The sequence below is a fragment of the Poecile atricapillus genome, chromosome 22 (genome assembly GCF_030490865.1).
Source record: "Poecile atricapillus isolate bPoeAtr1 chromosome 22, bPoeAtr1.hap1, whole genome shotgun sequence".
NCBI classification, from domain to species: Eukaryota; Metazoa; Chordata; class Aves; order Passeriformes; family Paridae; genus Poecile; species Poecile atricapillus.
This window is the reverse complement of record NC_081270.1, coordinates 5,169,879-5,188,983: the sequence shown is the minus strand read 5'-3', so window position 1 is coordinate 5,188,983 and position 19,105 is coordinate 5,169,879. Positions and strand designations below refer to the sequence as shown.

The 19,105-nt window shown below is 43.1% G+C and overlaps 1 protein-coding gene across 1 annotated transcript; it reads right to left on the bottom strand.

Moving 5' to 3' along the window:
- Positions 1–1,405: 1,405 nt before the first annotated feature.
- LRRC38 (leucine rich repeat containing 38) lies at positions 1,406–15,370 on the bottom strand. The gene is made up of 2 exons (XM_058855039.1): positions 14,725–15,370; positions 1,406–1,871 (listed from the first exon to the last, which is right to left on the bottom strand). Exons 1-2 carry the CDS (start codon positions 15,350–15,352, stop codon positions 1,618–1,620), a joined length of 882 nt encoding a protein of 293 aa, XP_058711022.1. The 5' UTR covers positions 15,353–15,370; the 3' UTR covers positions 1,406–1,617.
- Between the last annotated feature and the right edge of the window lie 3,735 nt (positions 15,371–19,105).

Here is a 19,105-nt window from a genome sequence, read left to right as displayed (position 1 = left end):
GCACTACACAGTGAAAATCATGTCATTTCATTTTTCTGGAAGGAACTGGAATAGAATAAGACAGTATTGATACAGAATAACCTCTCACTGTCCCGTTTCATTCCGTTCTCAGAAGTACCAATCCTAACAATGGAAGCAGTAAGTGCATTGGAAAAGCTGTGGAGTGAGCAGAAATAAATAAGTGCACACTCAGGGTGAGCCCTGCCAGCCCAGGCAGTGACACAGAGCTGGTCCCAGGGACAGCCAGGACTCAGCCCTGCCCTGCAGCCCCTGCACAGGGATGGAGCTGGAGGTTCTGGGCTTGGCTGAAGGTCTGGAGATCACCAGGAACGGGTCCCTGTCACCCCCAGCCACACAGGCTGATTCCCTCCTCCTGAGCAAGGCAGTGTGTTATCCAAAGAGTGCTTTTTTTAAAGAAATAACAGCATTTACAGTAGTTAAACAAATGCTACTTTTTATCAGCTCTAATTACTTCATAAGCATACAGTCCTTAGCTTGCTTATTACTATTTAAGCCCTCACAGCTACTCTAGATAACATTTAAATACACAGAGCTTTAAAAAAATATTTCCATTACAAATATTTTAAAAATATACTTATCCTAAAAAGCTGTCCAGCACTATTCCAAAAATCTCTTGTAATAAACATCTTTTTAAATTTTAACAAAAATATCTACCATCATATAGAAGAGCTCAAGTTTCGACAAATCTATAATACAGTCAAGAAATATGTTGGGCCAGATTTCACTTTTGTTTATACAGTTGCCAATTTGGAGCATGGTGTTCATCTGATTTGGGTTATTCCAGTATAACCAGGAGCAGAATATAGCCCTTAGTGCTTTAAAATAGCTAAATGGACTGGATGCTGCAACAGTTACTGGTGCCGAGCATTACGGGGAGGGAAATCCTTTACTTCACTACAGCTAAAAATGCAAAAGGATGTTATATTTAGTATTTGTGCCATGACCAAAGAAGTGTCAGGCATCTGCAGTGGATGACTCAGACCCAGAATCATATTCACTTACAGAAATATATATATATATATTTTTGCTGTGCCTGCAATTGCTGTCATTAAATGGAGGATGAATGTTTGTGGAGAACTTTTGTAGGGGGAAAATGCCAACCTTCCTCTCATGCTTTCTGCAATTCCAGGAATCGTTTTAATTGCATTTTGTGTGAGTTTTAATAGAATCTCCCAGTACTTAGATCTAGGAAGGATACTATTTTGAATTGCTTCTGTATTTTCAACCTGAAACATCTCCATTCACCCAGTCCCGTTCAAAGTGTATCTAGAACAAGCTTCAAGCACTTATAAGAACCTGCATCTCATCAGGACAATCTGGAAACTCATCTTTTAAAACACTGGAACTTTTTTCTTTTTTACTTTCCCCCCCTTTTCCCTTCAATCTTCAAGTTTAAATGCAATGTTTGATTAAGGACCATGGAAATCAAGTCTCAGCTCTGCCATTCCTGCCTGTGACCTAGAAGGGATCCTTACACATTGTGAGTTTAACTCATGTTTAAAGCTTTTACTCTACTTTTTTTTTTATTTCCTCATAGACTTTGGCTGATGATCTGGTCATTGATAAACTGAGGAAATTTAAGGATTTTGACCAAGTTCAGTCCTCACTGTCGTCTTCATCGTCATCGTCGTCCTTGCTGGGAGCACACCTTTGGAAGCAGTGCACCAGCGTGGCCAGGAAGAAGCTGGAGAGAATTGCAGCAATGGACACGGCAACTCCAGAGAAAATGATGATAAAAAGGTCTGTCAATGACAAACTGAACTTGCATTCACTAAAGCTGACCTCAGATAACTCGTTCAGAAAGATCCTTCTGTTCTCCACGGGCAGGGAGCACTGGATTTCATGGAGACCTGCAAGGAAGCGGAAGGGGAAACAAATCAGCACGCTATTGATGAATTCTTCTGTTGTTCTGGGCCAGAGATTGAATGGATGAAGAAAAGTTTTAGGGTTAATTCCAGGTTTAAGAAATTGTAAATATTAAGGGGAAAATGGAACAGAACCTGCCACTGCCCAAAAGCCATTACACAGACTCTTTGAGCAGCTCCTGGAAATTAAGTTATATCACCTTCAGCGCTCCAGGTGTGATCTAGGACCATGATTTGGAGGAATTAAAAAAGTGAATGTTGAACCCTGGATGCATCTAAACCTGGAGACCTGAAAGCAGTTCCCAGCTATTCCATCTGAACACAAACTCTGACTCCAAAACAGGGTAAGAGGGACACTGAGGTTCCTTCCACACCCTTCTACATTACTTTTTTCCATGTAGTTCCAAACTACAGTTGTTTTGTGTTTTTCTGGTCAAACAACACTTTGGGTTTAATGGATGTTTATTTGTCTGTGACCTGCTTCCACCTTCTCTCTCTGCCTGTCCTGAGGCCATGAGGCAGACTGACAGATATTGTTCCTCCCTGCATTACTGGAGAATGCTGAGAGCTGGGTTCTTTGTAGGGAAAGCACAAACCCCCAGATTTAAGGAGTGCTGGGAGTACAGTTGGATCCTGGACAGTAAAAACACACAGTTCACTGCAAATGCCCAGCTCCCTCTTCATTCACCATGGGGAGCATCAGGAAGGGTGTTGGAGTCTGAGATACAGAGTGTGTGCCCTTGTTTTTAATATTTAGTTCTAAGATTCAAGAAAACACTGAATTTCATATAATATGAAATTCATGAGCATGTTTTCATAGTGATACATGAGAACAAATGTTAAAGTTAGATGAAAAAAGCTGAAAGTGTAAGTGTAGATTAGAAAGTTTCTTAAATCACTGGGTGAAAAAGTAGTTTAGAGAACAGGAGACAAGATGGAGGATTTAGGGTGTTGTCCCTTTGTCTTTCTTCTTTCTCCTTCATGTTCTTCTCCAAGAGGTTTTTGGGTCATAGTCAGTGATTGGATAGAAAATGCTGCAGTGCATCACAGAGGTGATGGGTCATTGAGTCATTAAGAAAAATAACATACGTGTCTATTGTTAATTGAGTAAAAATAGGTATAAAGATAAAAGAACTGAGTAGTTTGGGGGCATTTTGTGCATCGGACATGAAGTGAACCACAAGGCCTTGTTTGTACCATCAGAAGAAAGAAATGTGCCAAATTGCAAAGATTAACCTTGTGACCAGCCTGGAGAGACCTGTTAAGTTTTGTAAGGATCCTTCAATAAACACGAGAAACAAGATTCTAACGAGCTCGGGAGTTTTCTTCGAATCATAAAGACTGAGATAAGTGGAACTCCCCACGAGGGAGGATCCCAGAAGAATTCAGCCCAAAGGAGGCTGAGAGACCAGAGAAAAGTTATATCCACAGAGAATTGAGCCCAAAGGAAGCAAGGAAAGGGAAATTACAAAGGGCATTACCAGGGCCAGGATGGAAGCAGCACTGAAGTGAATGAAGTCTGCAGATCTGCTGGCAAGGCAGTTTTTGTCTCACTATTAAGGACATGAATATATAGGGGAAATGTAAGAATTGTGTGCTGATGACACCAGAATTGCCGCTGCATTCCTTGATCCACTTCCTCTCTACTGATGATCCTGGGCTGTTCTCCCTGGTTTGGGCTCTGCCTTGCTGTGTGCACACAGAATTTGTGGCATTTCCATCCCACAGCTGTGCCACAGAACCGTGAGGTCGCTCTAAACCAGGAATGGTGATGGTAAGATTCCCTGTGCATTGGTGAATCCCGGTTTTCCTGTGGCTGGATGGATTTCCTGTGGCCATGGCATGTGATATTTTACTGTTGAACTCAGGCTCCTCAGGTTAATGGTGCTGCCCTGGCTGATCATCCCAGCCCAGCTGTTGTGTTGATTTGAGGAGTTTTAGTTAATTCCTCTGTGGAACCAATTATCACCCTGACCTACTTGACCTTGTAATGATGACTGTATTAAATTTTGATCCCAAAAAGCCATCCCGTATCTGTCCTATTTGCCTAAAATTCTGTGCCTTTCCCTGTTTCTCCTGTTCCCCTGCCTGGGAGCATCCTGAGAGCTGCCCAGCAGTGTTTGCAGCCACCTGCCAGGGCTCAGGGCAAGCTGCTCCCAAAGCCACGCTGCCTTTCCCGAGCCTGGAGTGCGCTGGCCATGAGCAGCAGATGGTGAACAAGCACAACGTGCTCTGGAGATCTGTGAAACCTCCTGGCGTGGAAACTGACCTGGAAGATGTGGACTCTGTGTCTCACTCTGAAACAGAGAGCCTGTAGAAATTACAGGCCACATAGCTCTCTCAGTCCTGCCTGAGAAGCTGGCCTGAGAAATTCATGGGAGGATTCAAAACAATCCTCAAAGACAGAAAACAGCCTTGCAGGTGTTGTTGTCTGTCTCTTGTTTTCCTTGCAAGAGAAAGTCAGAGGGGTGGTGTGCCCCACTGACCAGTGAAGGTAAGGTAGTAGTTTACTAACCAATAAGAATTTCCTTTCTGTACTTTCCACGTATCAGTCTATAAAACAGAACTGAAGCAATAAACTATGAGAAATTCTCCTGAATAACTCCTTGAGAGTCTGTGTCGTTCTTCCCAGCCGTTCCTAATAGAACAACAGGAAGAGAAAGCAGCTACATGGTTTCAAACATCCTCTGAGACTTCTGGAAATCTGACCCTGCAATGTTCATGTCTTCTGCACCAGCTGACACCCTGGAGCACCTGAGCTCACAGGGGCTGAGGAGATGCAGAGCTGCCTCCCTCCACAAACCTTCCCGCTGAAACAACTGAGAGCTGGCCCCTAAATCATATTTTCATAATCATATTTTCATTTCAGTAAGACTTGGAAGTAGCAGCTCTAGGCATTAATCAGAGTAAGCAAAACTGGGGACAGATGAATATCCTTCCCTATTCAAAACGTGAGAAATGAGGGATGAGTGAAAAGCCATAGGCTGGAATTTCAAGATCTGTATCTTTTAAATCAGATTTTAAAAAACAAAGATTTTTTTTCAGTAAATAAATATAATCCTGACAGTAATCAAAGCAGTTGCATGAATGCATATTACTTCAGATTCATTTGAAGAGGAATTTCCTTGCTAATAGGAAAAGATCACTGCAGCATTTTGGCAGGAAAACCTGCACCAAGTGAAAAAGGCACCTACACAAATCCCATTTCACTTGTAGCAAGCACAAGAAAAAAGAGGTTTCTTTACAACTGTGTTTCTGTAAAAGAAATCAGTGTAACAGGGGGTGAGACCTCCTGAGAACTGCTGTTTTCAGAGAGTCTGAGTCAAGCTCCTCCAAAGAAAGAGGGCACAGGTGACCAGGAGCAAATCTACCTTTTAAAATTTCTGTCCAACTGCAAAAGAAATTCTCAGCTGGCAGCATTTAAAATACCTCTGTGCTGGAGTGATGGGATGGAATATCAGATCTATATAAGGGAGGAAGTGGGAAAAGAATATATTGGAAAAAAAAAGAGAGTAAAGAAGACTCTAAAAGAAGATTCTTGTCCTGAGCAGTTCTGCATTCTGCAGCCCTTGGCTTTAGAGATAACTTACCATGGTAGCATTTGCCCAGGATCCCAGACATGGAAAGGAGCTCAATCCTTCATTCCCAACTGCAGCTCTGCCATGGATCAAAGCTGAACCTGTGCACTGTGAGCTCCATTCCTGTCTCCCTGATGCTTTCCCTTCACATCACAACACACAGAACGCAAACAGCAAAGGATCTGCAACACACCAAGGCACTCAGAGGGTGTTTCTTGTTATGGGAATCACTGTTCTGCAAGGATTTTGAGACTCATTGTACAATAAGGAGAAATAAAGATGCTCCTCTCCATGTAGCCATGGGTACTGGAATCTAGGTCATGTTCTCAAACCAAATATATTAGATGGGAATTTGCTGCTTGCTTTATTCTGTGACAGCCCAACAGGCTTCTGTGGCCTTGAGTTTTTAGAGAATTCTTAGTTCTTGGGAATAGCAGATGTCAGTAAATGAAATACAGCAGCACAGAGCAGGGGCCAGTGCAGGGTCAGCTCTGGCTCCCAGTGCAGCTTCAGTGCTGTGTGTGCAGCCTCTTCCAAAGGACAGGAACGAGCTGAGCTCTCCCATCCACACACAGGACACCCCTAAAGCTGTGCTGGAAGCACCAGGCAGTGACTGAGGGAAAGGAAGGTTGATCAGTCCATCCTGATGGGTGGATGTTTCCTTGAGTCGTGACTGCTGAAAAACCCAGCCCAGCCAAACAGAAGCTTTTCTTTAAACTCCAAAGAGAATTTGGAACAGACTGTTCGTTTGGAACCATCAACAGGAAGAGCAGCAGTTCTGCCTCTGGTGGCACAAGGAATTTCTCCTTCCAAAGCTGATGCAGTGGTTCTTGCACCAGAGCTTCCAGCTGTTCACCTGAAAATGCCACTGCTTGCAGGTGACACGCCTGCTAAAGATGAGAAACGAACAAAACCATTTCATCCTTCCATGGAAACACAGCCTGGCTCTCCATTCTTTACAAACAGGCTGTTCTTACACCATGAGAGTCAGAGAACTGATGGTCTGTGCTCCACCTGTCCTGTTCCATATGTGCCCAGCAACACACCCATCCCTGTTCTTTCCTTGGGCAGGAAGTAATTCCAGGGCATTAAACACCCTCTGCATGAGCAATGAACTAAGGAATGGTTTCTGGAAAGTGATCAGTATCAATTATAGGCTGTAGGTTTTTTTCCTTTGTGTGATTCTGTTGCATCTGGCTCAATCAAATCCCTGTCCCCACACACAGCCTGTAGAGGACAGAAGATGCAATTTAACCTCAGAGCTCTGCTTTCACACACTTTTACTTGAATGGTATTAATTTTTATCATTTGTTTGTGGGGGTTTTCTGTACTTTTATATTATTTATTTATTCTGTAGAATTTTATTCTTTTAAAAGACCAGCCAGGATTCTTGTGAAGGGCATCTCAAAGCAGCTTGGTATTTAGTGCCTGGCTGCAGCAAGAGAGCCTTTGATGACAGTTATATATATCCACCTCATTGCTCACACAACATATTCAAGGAGTTGTTTCTTCATACCAAACAAAACTGTAAATGAAATAACAAGTGTGAGTGTGCTATAAATACACAGCTTGGGTTATTTTGGTCAGGGCCATCCCATTATCTGTAAATGACTCCAGCTGTCCCAAGGACAATGTCACACACCCTGTATCCTTCTGCTATGTCATCAGAAGGAGCAGATGCATTGCACTGATTGTTTTGAAGTGCCAGGCAAGGCACAAGTGCTGGATTTTACACAGGCTTGTCCCAGCTCTGGAAAAATAAGGATGAAAACACAGATCTGTACCCTGAGGAATAGAGTGAGTGTGGGAAAATGCTGGGATTCCAGAACCACAATGTTAAAAGGAGAGGTGGGGTTTTGAAAAGAAATAAAAGAAAATGTATTCATAAGGAAGTGATGCAGGAGGGTTCCAGGTGGAGTTATTGCAATGAAATTCCCAGATAAGTTTCAGAACAATAGGACTGTGAATGCCTTATGTTACAGGAGTACAACTCCACCAAGTCCAGCACTTAACCCTGCCAGTAAATTACAGATAATTTGGCTGCTGCTGGATCCTAAAAACCACTTTGAGTTTGTTTCTGTTCAGGATTATGCCCAGGCTGAAATCCCTCTCTGTAAAACTGAACCTCCTGGAAAATGGAAGAAGCTTAAACCTGCATGCAAATAATGAATAATTTCCTTGTAAATTACTGAGAAGAGACCAACAGTGCTGTAATGCCCCAAAGTTATAACTGGACTGATCTCACCATCTCAAAACCCTCACAGAGGCCCTGCTTCATCTGAACCCTGCTGGGATTTTGTAGCCATAATCCAGCCACGTTTCCCACAGGTTCTTGTCATTCTTGTCATCAGGAATTTTTAAACCATCAAGTGCACTGACATTGCTCCTGGTTTTCCCTGGATATATTGACTGCTGCCCTACTGCTCTGAGAGTTTTGGTTTATGAGGGCATTGCTTTCTCCAGGTCCACTTGACCCTGTTTTGAAGGACTCCTTGTGTCTTTCTGTCTCTGCTTATTTCTAATCCCTATGCTAAATACATCTGTGATTGGAGAACCTCAGGAATTCATTATCATTTCAATGTTATTTCAATCTCTGTCTGTTAGCAGACAGAGATTTCCCAGCTATAATTTTGGATGCTGAGTTTAAAAAAAAAAGCAAAAAAGGGGGAAAAAAAAAAAGCCTCAATTATTTTGGGGTCTTTTAGAGTTCACAAAAAGCAGGTGCCAGGACAAAGAGCAGGATGAGATGATGCAAAGACACACTGAGATATGCACTAGGATATATGGAAATACATCCACAGAAATATCTGAAACCATAAATGTTTAAATGAGCTGCATGCACAAATGTTCACTACGATGGATACAGTAAATATGACAGCACTACAATAGGCTTTTTTGTTTTTTTAGAGTAAAATTGGTATTTGCCCTTTTGGGTGGAATTTAGCTGTTCCCTCATGTTGCTGAATGTAGTTGACACAGATTTGAAATGTTTAAATGTGGCATGTTGTTTCTTGTGTGGTATTTTGCTCCCAGCTATGGTTTGCCTCAGTCTCCTTAAACACTGTCACAAATGTATTAATAAGCAATGAGAGAGGCATTGCCTCTGAAGTGAGATGAGATTTCATTGAAAATAGCCTTGAGCGATGAGAACAGTAAAGCTTAAAAACTTGAAGCCTAGATTTAGGTCCCTAAATAAAACTTTTATGGCCAAGTGCCCTAAAGATTTGCAGGAGAGCTTTGGAGGGTGCTTAGCAGTTTGTTTCTTCCATCCTAAGGTTATTTGGAGCAGTTCCATCTTTCACAGATTTGAAGATGTGAGGACAGCATTTGCAGATGTGAACACCTGATGTTGAACTTTATATTTAGGCATTGAGACAGAGTGAAAAGCCAGTGGCAGTCAGATCATTTTACTGAAAATGTCTGGGAGATCAAATTATATATTTATATATGTATATATATAGAAACAGATTTGATGCGCTTGTTAAGGAATATAATTTCTGTGAGGAGTTTCTGCTCCAGCAGGATAAAAGCTGCTGAATGTGTGAAATGTCTTGGGGCTTTTAATTCCTTTCCAGACACACAGATCTTCTGTTCTGGTGATGTGGGAGCATGTGCACGATGCTGGGGGAGAGCTGATGGCTGCAATGGACAGAACAGCCTGTCCCTTGGAGCTGCAGCTCCCTCAGGTTCTATATTGGTACATGGAGTTAAGGAGCCTCCTCTCCACAGCAGATGAACAAATAAGTGCTAATAAAGGCTGATAAGTCAAGAGGACTTGTAAAAGGCTCAGTTGCTTTGCTGGCTGCTGGTACAAATGTTAAAAACCCGTCCTCTCGTGATTACGATGCTCTGTTTTGAGGAAAATATTTAATATTGTCTGTAAGCCCATTAAAGGACTGGATTAGTGCAATGAGAGATTGTTTAATTGATAGAACAAATTGTGCAATAGATCTCAGATTGGAATGGGGCTGTAGAAAGAGCCAAGAAGCAAGAGATGGTAACCTCATGGCACAGAATGTCTAAACAGGCTTGGAAAAATCATTCCATTGCTCTGGCTCTAGAAGGGTCTGGAGGGTAACTCCTGAGAGGGGCAGCTGAGGGAGCTGGGAAAGCTCAGCCTGGAGAAAAGGAGGCTCAGGAGGGACCTTCTGGCTCAGCACAACTCCCTGGCAGGAGGGGACAGCCGGGGGGATCGGGATTTCTCCCAGGGAACAGGGACAGGAGGAGAGGGAACAGCCTCAGGCTGGGCCAGGGGAGGCTCAGGGGGGATATCAGAGGAATTTCCCCATGGAAAGGGAGCTCAGGGCTTGGCAGGGGCTGCCCAAGGAGGTTTGGAGTCCCCATCCCTGGAGGTGTCCCAGGAAGGGCTGGAGGAGGCACCCAGGGCTCTGGGTGGGGACAAGGTGGGGATGGGGCACAGCTGGGACCCGATGGCCTTGGGGATCTTTTCCAACCTAAATGATTGTATTTGATGATTCTCACTACACTGATTCACTTCTGAATCTCTCTTCTAGGACTGAATTCAGTCTGGATTTCCTGCTTACAGCTTCACTGACACCTGCTCTTGGTTTTTTTCCTGCCTCCTCTCACTGGCATCTTTCTCCCCTGTTCTTTTGCATAGGCAGGCTTTATCTGGAAATATGCCACTTCACCACAATTTACTTCTCCATCCATTCTGAAAAGGTCTTGAAAGCTGCAGAAGCCTTTCAATTAGCTGAACCCCTTTTGGAATATCTTAGAAATGTGTAGCCACTGCTCACAACTTCCCAAAATGGAGCAACAGTTGATCAAACGAGCCCTGAGCACCAGTCCTCACCTCAGCTTTGGCTAATTCAATTCCAGACATTCAGAACATCTATTTAATTTATCACAGCACAAATCTATTTGGAATTCTGTCTCTGGCCACTTCTGAATGAGTTTTTCAAGTCTTCCTGGAAATACAAATGTACAAAGGGCACCCATAAAAATGCTCAGTCTAAACATTTGCTAAAAGTCTTTCTAATACTGTTTTTATAGAGAGCATCAAAATTTGTAATTCTTGCAATGGGTAGTGGAGAACTTAAATAACTAAACAAATAAATTAATTAATCCCAGAAACTGTACACAACTTCCCAAAGATAAGGGGAAGAAAGGAAGTAAAAAGCAAAATGAGGGCAAGATGACAGAAAGGAGACACTACAGTCACACTGCAAGGAATACTTAAGCTCTAATTAAAAGTAATGTTAAAAATGCATTAGTCATTAGCAAACAAGGTCACAGGCCCAGCTGCCCAAAGCATGTTCACAGAAAATAAAAATCAGCAGTGGGAATGTCAACAAAGCCCTTCAATGTGGCCATTTCAGATTATTTGCATTGCCTTGTTGCAGGCATTTATCTGAATCCAATCCCTTCACCCTGATGGGATCCTCAGAGAGATTCAGGAAATGTCTTTTGCACTAATTTTAAACAAGATGTTTCAGCAAAAAATTTATTCCATCAAAACCCTTTGTATGTCAACACTGAAATTGAAGGTTCATAACCCTCTGTTCTTTAGGTCATTTGCAGCAGTGAGAATCTGAGCCCTGAGTTTCAAACAGTATTACTAAAAGAATTAGGTTAAGAGATGAGGAAAAAAAAGAAAAGTGTATTTTTAGCCAAGATAAATGTGATGAACAACAAGCTCTGAAAGGAGAAGAAATCCTGCTCAATATGAGAAGTTGCTGAATATATTTTTGTAGACCAACTTTGGCACTGGCTCTTTCAAGGTATTTTTTTGTTTGATGAGTTTTCATGGCCCTGTGGAGTAAAATCCTCTATGAAGGTTTTCAAACTTGTCTTTGTAGGGATAAAGGTCTTACAGCAACCTTTCTATTTCCAAAAAAATAATCCCATATTCTTAATATCCATATGGGAATCCTTCCTGATGGGAAGGCTTTAATATCAACCATTTGCCACTCAGGTGTAACAAATGCCTACACAACCAAACATCCTTCTGCAGAAATTCATTATAAATGTTGTACTTAGAAGTTGTGAACAACATCAAACACTTTTTCTTCTCCAGGAAAAAGAACTTTTCTGTTTTTCCCACTTATCACCGTCCCACGCTCTTCACGGTTCCTTTGCCTCCTTTGCAGTATGCTCACTAATTTGTTTTTAATCAATTACTAACCAAATCAGAGGGAGAAGTTGTAGTTTTGTTTTGCAGTATGAATAAAATGCTGGATTTAAAATCTTTTTGTGGTAAAAAATGTGTTTTCTGTTTTAAAATACTAAGTTTGATTGCAAAATTTTAGTGTGTTTTTTTAATAAATCTGCTGCAAATTTGCCAGCATGAGGGTGTCATCTGGGGAGGGTATTCACCTAATGCCAATTAAGCCTTTATTCAAAACTTAGGCTAGATGAATAAATGTTAAAATCTGTAAAATCATTGAAATCCCAGCTGTTTGGGTGAAGCCACAAGTTGGATGAGCAGAGGCAGCTCAGCTGGGCAGGCAGGTCAGCAGAAGTTTGAACTTTCCGAGCTATTTCTGCTTCTGTGCCAGGAGGAAAATGGACCTGGCTCCTGCAAAACTAATGAGTTTTGTTCAGATCACTGACTCCTCCAGAAACCTTAATTACAGAGGGACAGAGCTTGAGGATCAATTATCCAGATTTCAGTTCACAAAGACAAAACTTCCCTTTTAAAATCAGCTTGGTATTTCTTTTGCAAAAGCCAAGGGCAGCTTGGGCTGGTGAGGTCCTGCAGTGAGAGGTGGGGCAGTGGGAATAGTTCAGTACTGAGAGACTTCCTCAGACAGGAACATTCAACTTCTTTAAGTGAGGAGCCTAAATGAATGCCCAGACCCTAAATGTGTCTGCAAATGTCCTTCTCCCAGCCGTGTGTACAGGTCCTGCAACACAAACCCTTGAGCTGCTGCAGAATTCCAAAGCAGAAGCAGCCAAGATCTTTTCTTGGGCCCTGGAAATGCATCCCTGTCTTTCCTCCTGTGTTTCCAGACAGAAAGCCTGCTGCCCTACTTATCCTGATGTGTTTGCTGCAGGAATCCTTCGTCTCCAGCTTTACAGATCTGTCAGGAACAGCCAGGGAATCTGAATTCTCAGTGCTCATTGAGTTGCCCTTCCCATTATTCCCAGGCAAACGTGGTCTTGGAAAAGTGTAACCAGACAAGTAACATTAATTCAATCAGTTCCTAATGAGAATCATGTTGTGACTTCATTAAAAACTGGAAACTGGGTGTGAAATGCAATCAAATCATAACTCTAATAATTTACCTCTGACTTCCTAAAAGTTGTTTTGCAAGGCACGCAACTGTCGCCATGTATTTCAAAAAGTCTTTGAGGCAGGCTTGCCTTTTTGGGGTTAGTTTTGCAGTCACCTTTGTGAAGAAGGTTTTAGTGCTTTATTAAAGGAGATAGTGAATGTTTTTGTGGCAGCAGCTCACAAGGAGCCCTGATGATTTTCTGCATCCATGCACATTTCTCCCTGGCATGGCTGGGTGTGAAGAGAGCAGGGCACTCACTCCAGGCAACAAATCCAAATCCTTCAAGGACAGCTCTGACTGAATGAACCACTTGAATATTTGCTTCTCCCCTCTTTGTCTTTCCAAAGTCAAGTCTCATTTGAAGTTTGGAAGATCTGGATAAGCTAGTAAATTTTCAGCTATTTGGCCAAAACACAGCAATGGATGAGGGAAAACTTTGGGAAAGCATCTTGGAGCTTGGAATTCACTGGGAAACTGGCAGTGCTATGGGAAAGCTCACTCACTTGAGAGGTCCAGACATGAGTTCAGATTCACTTTAAAACACTGAGGGGGGCAGCAGAGAAAGAGGTAGGACAGGCTCAAACTCAACAGACTCAGTCAGGATCAAGGGGAACAACCTGGAAGTTCAGTAAAAGCCTGGGGAAAGTGAGCTGCTGTGTGAACTCAGGTTTAGCATTAGAGACAGGCAAATACCTGATTCCAACTGAGCAAACTTTAGCTAAAGCATCAGGAAAGGTGGGATAATAGGTTTGGTTTAGAAAGAATCAAGATCAAAGTTTCCCTAAGATAGTGAGGAAAAAAACAAACACTTTTTTTCCTCAAATCACTTCTTCCTTAAAACAGCTGACCTACAGCTAAGAATATTCAGGACAGCGTAGATGGGTGTGTTAGAAAGATGCTACCCAAGGTCACAAACATGGGAAGAACCTGAATAACTGCAGAGTCTGAGCCTGGAGTGCCAGGACACAGGAGAACAGCTTCAAACTCACAGGGGGTAGGTTTAGATGGGATATGAGGGAAAAAATCCTTCCCTGTGAGGGTGGGAAGGCCCTGGGACAGGTTGCCCAGATAAGCTGTGGCTGCCCCAGCCCTGGAAGTCTTCCAGGCCTGGTTGGATGGGGCTTGGAGCAACCTGGGATAGGGGAAGGTGGCCCCTCTGATGCCCTCCAAAAGTTTCCCTGCTCCCAGCAATCTGCCTTTGGGAGCAGCTGGTGCTGCTCAGGGGCAGGAGTTTATGCCCTGGTGCTTGTTGGGAGACATGAACTGTGAGATGATCTGCTAAAGCTGGATTAAGAGAGGCTTTGGAGTCTGGTGGGACATGTGGAGCAAGAGTCTGGGTTCCCTAGACATGGCAGTCTTAACACTTTCATTTTTCCCCCCTGTGCCTTTCTAAAAATTGCTGGCTCAAATACCAGGATTATGTATCTTGCATTTTTGGGGGGATTCTAAAGCCACTTCAATTTATTTCCCATATTGGAAGCAGTGTTTTTTAATGAAAAGAGCCCAAATTGGGATGCTGAAGTGTTTCAAACACAGAGCATCACAACAAAACACTTTCAGGATGGGGCTGACAATCACAGTTGCATAAAATGGGGATTTAACTCTTTTGTAGCAGCTTCATAACTCATCAGTAAAATGAGATATAAATCAGTTTTCCTAAGGATCTGGCACAGAATATTTAGCTGCTCAAAGGGGTTATTGTAGAAAATATATTTACCAATGAGAAAATGAAGTCTGGGGGAGAACCAGCTCTGGGCTGAATGAATTTGAAAAGGCTCTTTCACTGCCTATGCAAGTTTAGCCTATAAATCAAAATTATTAGGGCTTAATTTTTAATTTTTTATTTTTCTTAAGTGGGAGGAGGACCTGCTGCTAAAACCCAACATGAATGTAACGGGCTCGTTTGTTGAAAGCATGCAATTGCAGCCTGAGCAAACCACAGGCAGCACACAGACAATGGGAGCAGGAGCCCTGGCACACACAGACACACAGACTGCACTGAGAGCCACAGAGCTTTACCTTTCTGGAGCTTGGATGCATTGTCCTGGATCCAGCTGAAAAGATTGGCAAAGTCACAGTCACAGACCCAAGGGTTGCCCTCCAAGCGGATGGTCCGCAGGGAGGGCAGCGCTTCCAGGGCTGCCACGTTTAGGCTCTGTAAGTTATTGTCATTCAATTCTAACACTTGGAGCTGGTCCAGGTTCTCAAAAGCAGCCTCGTCCACATCCACCAGGTTATTGTTTCCAAGGCTCAATTTTATCAGTTTCTCTGCTGATTTGAATATCCCAGCATCGAGCTGTGTTAAATTATTGTAGCTTAAGTCTAAATACACCAGTTTGGTAGAACTGCTAAAAGTGCCCTCTTCTAAAGAGGTGAGGGAGTTATTCCTGAAGTCCAAATAGACTAGATCTCCATAAAATATAAAGAAGTCAGCTGGTATCGCCTGAATGTTGTTATCAGCTATGAGAAGTTTCCGTACATCCAATGGAAAGGGATTAGGAACACTTGGGAGTCCTTGATCCCGGCAGTCTATGGTGTGATAGTCCATGCAGCTACAGACAGCAGGGCAAAGATGACCCCCAGGCAGGAAAAGCAGGCAGGCAAAGCCAGCAAAAGGCAGGAGGCAGGAAGGAAAGCATGGCAACATCGTCAAGGATCTGAAGGCTGTGATGAGCACCACTTCTAGGAGAAAGACATTTTGCTCAGCTGAGCAGGAGTGCCTGGTACTTGTGTGTGTGTCTGATTGTATCCAGGAGATCACATATCATCACAGATCCGATAGCAGCAGCCTGGAGGGGGAGGGAGGAGAGAGGGAGGGAGGCAAATGTGAGGATTTACACTGTCAGAATATTATGATGCTGTACAGGGTGAGGAAAGCGATGATTGGGTACACGGAGGATCTTTCAAAGGACTCCCTTGCTTTTGTAAGCTAAAAAAAGCCCAGAGCCTGTTTGAATATCTGCTGTATATTCCAGCAAAGGGGAAATCACACCTGATCCTGTGACTCTGACAGCAACAGCTTCTGCTCAAAAAGCCCTTCAGGTAAAAATCCCTGATGAGATCACTTACTGTGTTTGTTAGCAGGAGCCTCCCTCAAGGTGACCAACAGCTCTGGAAATGCAAGTGAGGCTCAGGCAGTGTCCTGAACGCCTGCTAAGGACAATTTCCCTTTTATTTGTAAAACAGGGAGCAGAAGGGGGAGTCTAAAGACAAGGAGCTCTGCTTTGTGCTGTTTCTGGATTCCTCAGCTCTTAGAGCAAGGCTGTTCACATTATCTAAATATGACTCAGTATCTTTTAACCAAGAAGGAACAGCAGCAACAAGGATTATGGTCTCCAAAGTGAGGGGCTTTTCCTTCCTGTTTTAATGACCCAAAAAACTTCTTTCTGCTACTGCACCAGTAATGTCTGTTGGGCCACATAAAAGCACAAAATGTGGATCAAATCTTTAGTTGGTTAAAATGAAACTGGTTTTCTTCATTTTCAGGGGGTTGAAATATTTGACAGTCAATCTGCCTGTCTCCTGTGGGACAGCAGAAATGATTTTGCAACAAGGCATCTGTGTTTTCCTGACATCCTCAAACCCACACCCACAAAGGCGAGTCCTCAGCCAGCCACACGCTTGACTTTTAACTCCATCCCTCCCTCTTTCTGCAGGGTGTGTAAGCAGAGAGACTGCAGAGCTGGGGTCTCACCTATGTGCTTGTGGTGGAAGATTTTTCTAGAGACAGATGGTATTTGGGTGCTGTGGTGGAAGATTTTTCTAGAGACAGATGGTATTTGGGTGCGTGTATCCTGATGAAAGGAGCACAGAGTCAAATACTTTTGGCAAGCTCATTCTTAGGTCAAGGAGTGGCCAGAAATTTTGATTTGAGGTTGTATTTTATAACTGGATTCAGACTAATTTTCATCCAGAATAGGGGACAAAAATATCCTTCTCAGAAAGCTTTTTCTCCCAGATACCTGTGCCTGAACTCAAACAATGACAGAGCATCCCTCACCTCTCCTCAGTACATACCTAGAAACACTCAACAGCTGGGAGGGAACAAAGAGAGAGCCACACTGTTCTCAGTAGCACCACTGACAGAAAAAGATGAAATGGGCACAAACTGAAAACCATCTGAACACAAGGAAACACTTCTCTTACTGTGAGGGTGGCCAGGCTTCCCAGAAAGTCAAATATCACCACAAAACCCAGCTGGGGACAGCACTGGGCAAACTCAGACTCTGCTTGAGCAGGAGACTGGACAAGTTGATTTCCAGAGGTGCCTTCCAAGCTCAGCATTTCACTGCACAGCTCTTGGGAAATGAACATGTCAAGGTTTATACCTTTGAGAACCTCTCTCACATTTTTGCAACACACCTTGTTTTTAATTCATCGGTCTTTTAGCTGAATCACCTTGAGACAGGCTCTGGATCCCTCCCATAAAGACACATCCTCCTCCAGGAGCCTTTCATGTTTTAAACTGCTTTGAAAAGACCACCCAGAAAGAAATGGGCACAGCTGCCTCTATAAACCACCAGGGCAAAGCCCAAATAAATTCCTGAGGTGATTATTTAAAATATTTACCTTTAAATTACAGAGGAAGTGGCAGTTTGACAGGCTACCTCCAAATTAGAAAAACCCAAACATGCAAAATAGCTCTTGGGGTCAGGATTCACTGAATTGGCATCAAGAAGTAACTGCAGCTGGTATTTCTCATGCAGAACTGATGCTTTTTAAACTCTTAGGGCTTGGAAACAATTGCTCCTGCTCAATCTACTGGTTTTCTGCTCCTAATTTAACTAAGGCTTTAGGTCAGAGACAAAGATGTTTCTAACACAGGAGAGCAGAACTGATTTGATGTTTTTAGCAATGCAATTTTATATGGAGACATTCAGCTCTCTATTAAGAGCAGCTATTTATTCACAAGATTTAAGGGTCTCTGTGGCTCCTCCTCTGCAGACCCCCCCGTTTTTCTATCAAGTGCACAGAATCAGGATGTGACATTTCCATTTCCAAGATGCCTCAGCCTTCACAGATGGGAGACTACAGACAATAAGGCATAATTTGTGAAAGTTCCAAGAACATGCTAGTGGCAGGGGTGGAAAAGGACTCATCTTCCCTAAGAATTCCACCAGCCCTTGCTAAAACTTCCACTCCTTTCTTTCCAGAGCAGATCTTTTGCTCAGCTGCTCACCTGCATCCCTTCCCCTGCCCCCAGCCCCACCCAGGCGTGTTCTGCAGCTCCTGTGCAGCTGGCAGTGTCTGCACTCAGCTTCTCCTGCCTGAGATCTTCCTCAAGGGCTTGGCAGGAGATGAGGGATTACTCCCAGGCTCTGGATATTTTGGGATAGGTATCCCATAGGTTTGTGAAGCATCAGCCCTTAAGCAGCCAGGGAAGCAGAATTTCTCTGCCAAAGTGTGACAGCTCTGATCTGCTGTACAAACCCAGCTGCAGTGTGCCATGGGCTGCTGCCTTTCTATGCTCTTTTGGATTTCAGAGATTTTCTTCCTGACCCATCTTTCTCTGTGTAACATTTCCTGTTTCATTTTGTCTTTTTTAGCTTCTGCTTATTTCTGTTTCTCAGCTGTTTCCCTCACAGCACAGAAATGCTTGTGAATCTTTTTGAAGCCTCATTCACTTGCCAAACGTTTTGTGCAGTTTTGACTGGCAGGAAGAAAGCAAAACTTTCTACCTAAAAAAATATTAAAGCTTTGCTTTTTAAAGTCGTTTATTTTCATCAGTGACAGTATCCTGGGGGTTTGGCTGTGATGTGCTGAGTGCACAGCACCCTCTTGTGCCCTCAGATACTGGGCAGCCACCACTGCTCTGCTCCTTTCTGGTGAATTATTAACTAATTTTACCATATTTCTAAAGTTTGTCGGTCTCTCAGGTTCCCCTCTTCCTCCTCCTGTTAAAGAAACCCCAATCACTCTGTATAAGAAAATAAAAGGCATAAATCAGGTGGTGTTCTTATGTACTTCAAGTGGTAAAACACAAAAATGCTGCAGTGAGGAGTCTCAGAAATAAATGGTTTTCATAATCTGTGCTCCTGCAGTGCTCCCAAACAAAGGCCCACAGCTTTTCCACCTTTTTTCATACTTCCAGTACTACATTTTAATTAATACAGGTTAGAAAAAGCACAAACTTCCCAACTGGAAATCGATGCCTAACAAAAACCTTAAATATTCTTCCACACCGGTGGGATCCCACATTGATCAGATTTTGACTGTCAGCTGATTTATCTGTGATTTTGCCTTCCAGGCTCCCCTGAAGGGACAGAATGGGTTTGAAAAACATACTTGTAAATCAGGGTAACAATTCCAGTTCTAACTGAAGATGAATTTGTTTTGAATCCCTCTGTGGAGAACAAAGAAGGAAAACCAATTTCTCTCCACACCTCCCAGTAGCAGGAGT

Bases quoted from the DNA above. Each gene is read 5' to 3' on its own strand.
- LRRC38 (XM_058855039.1), bottom strand. From the start codon at position 15,352: ATGTTGCCATGCTTTCCTTCCTGCCTCCTGCCTTTTGCTGGCTTTGCC. The intron at 1,872-14,724 runs GTAAAGCTCTGT...GCTTCCTTGCAG, and splicing joins TGCATCCAAGCTCCAGAAAG to GTCTCCATGAAATCCAGTGC.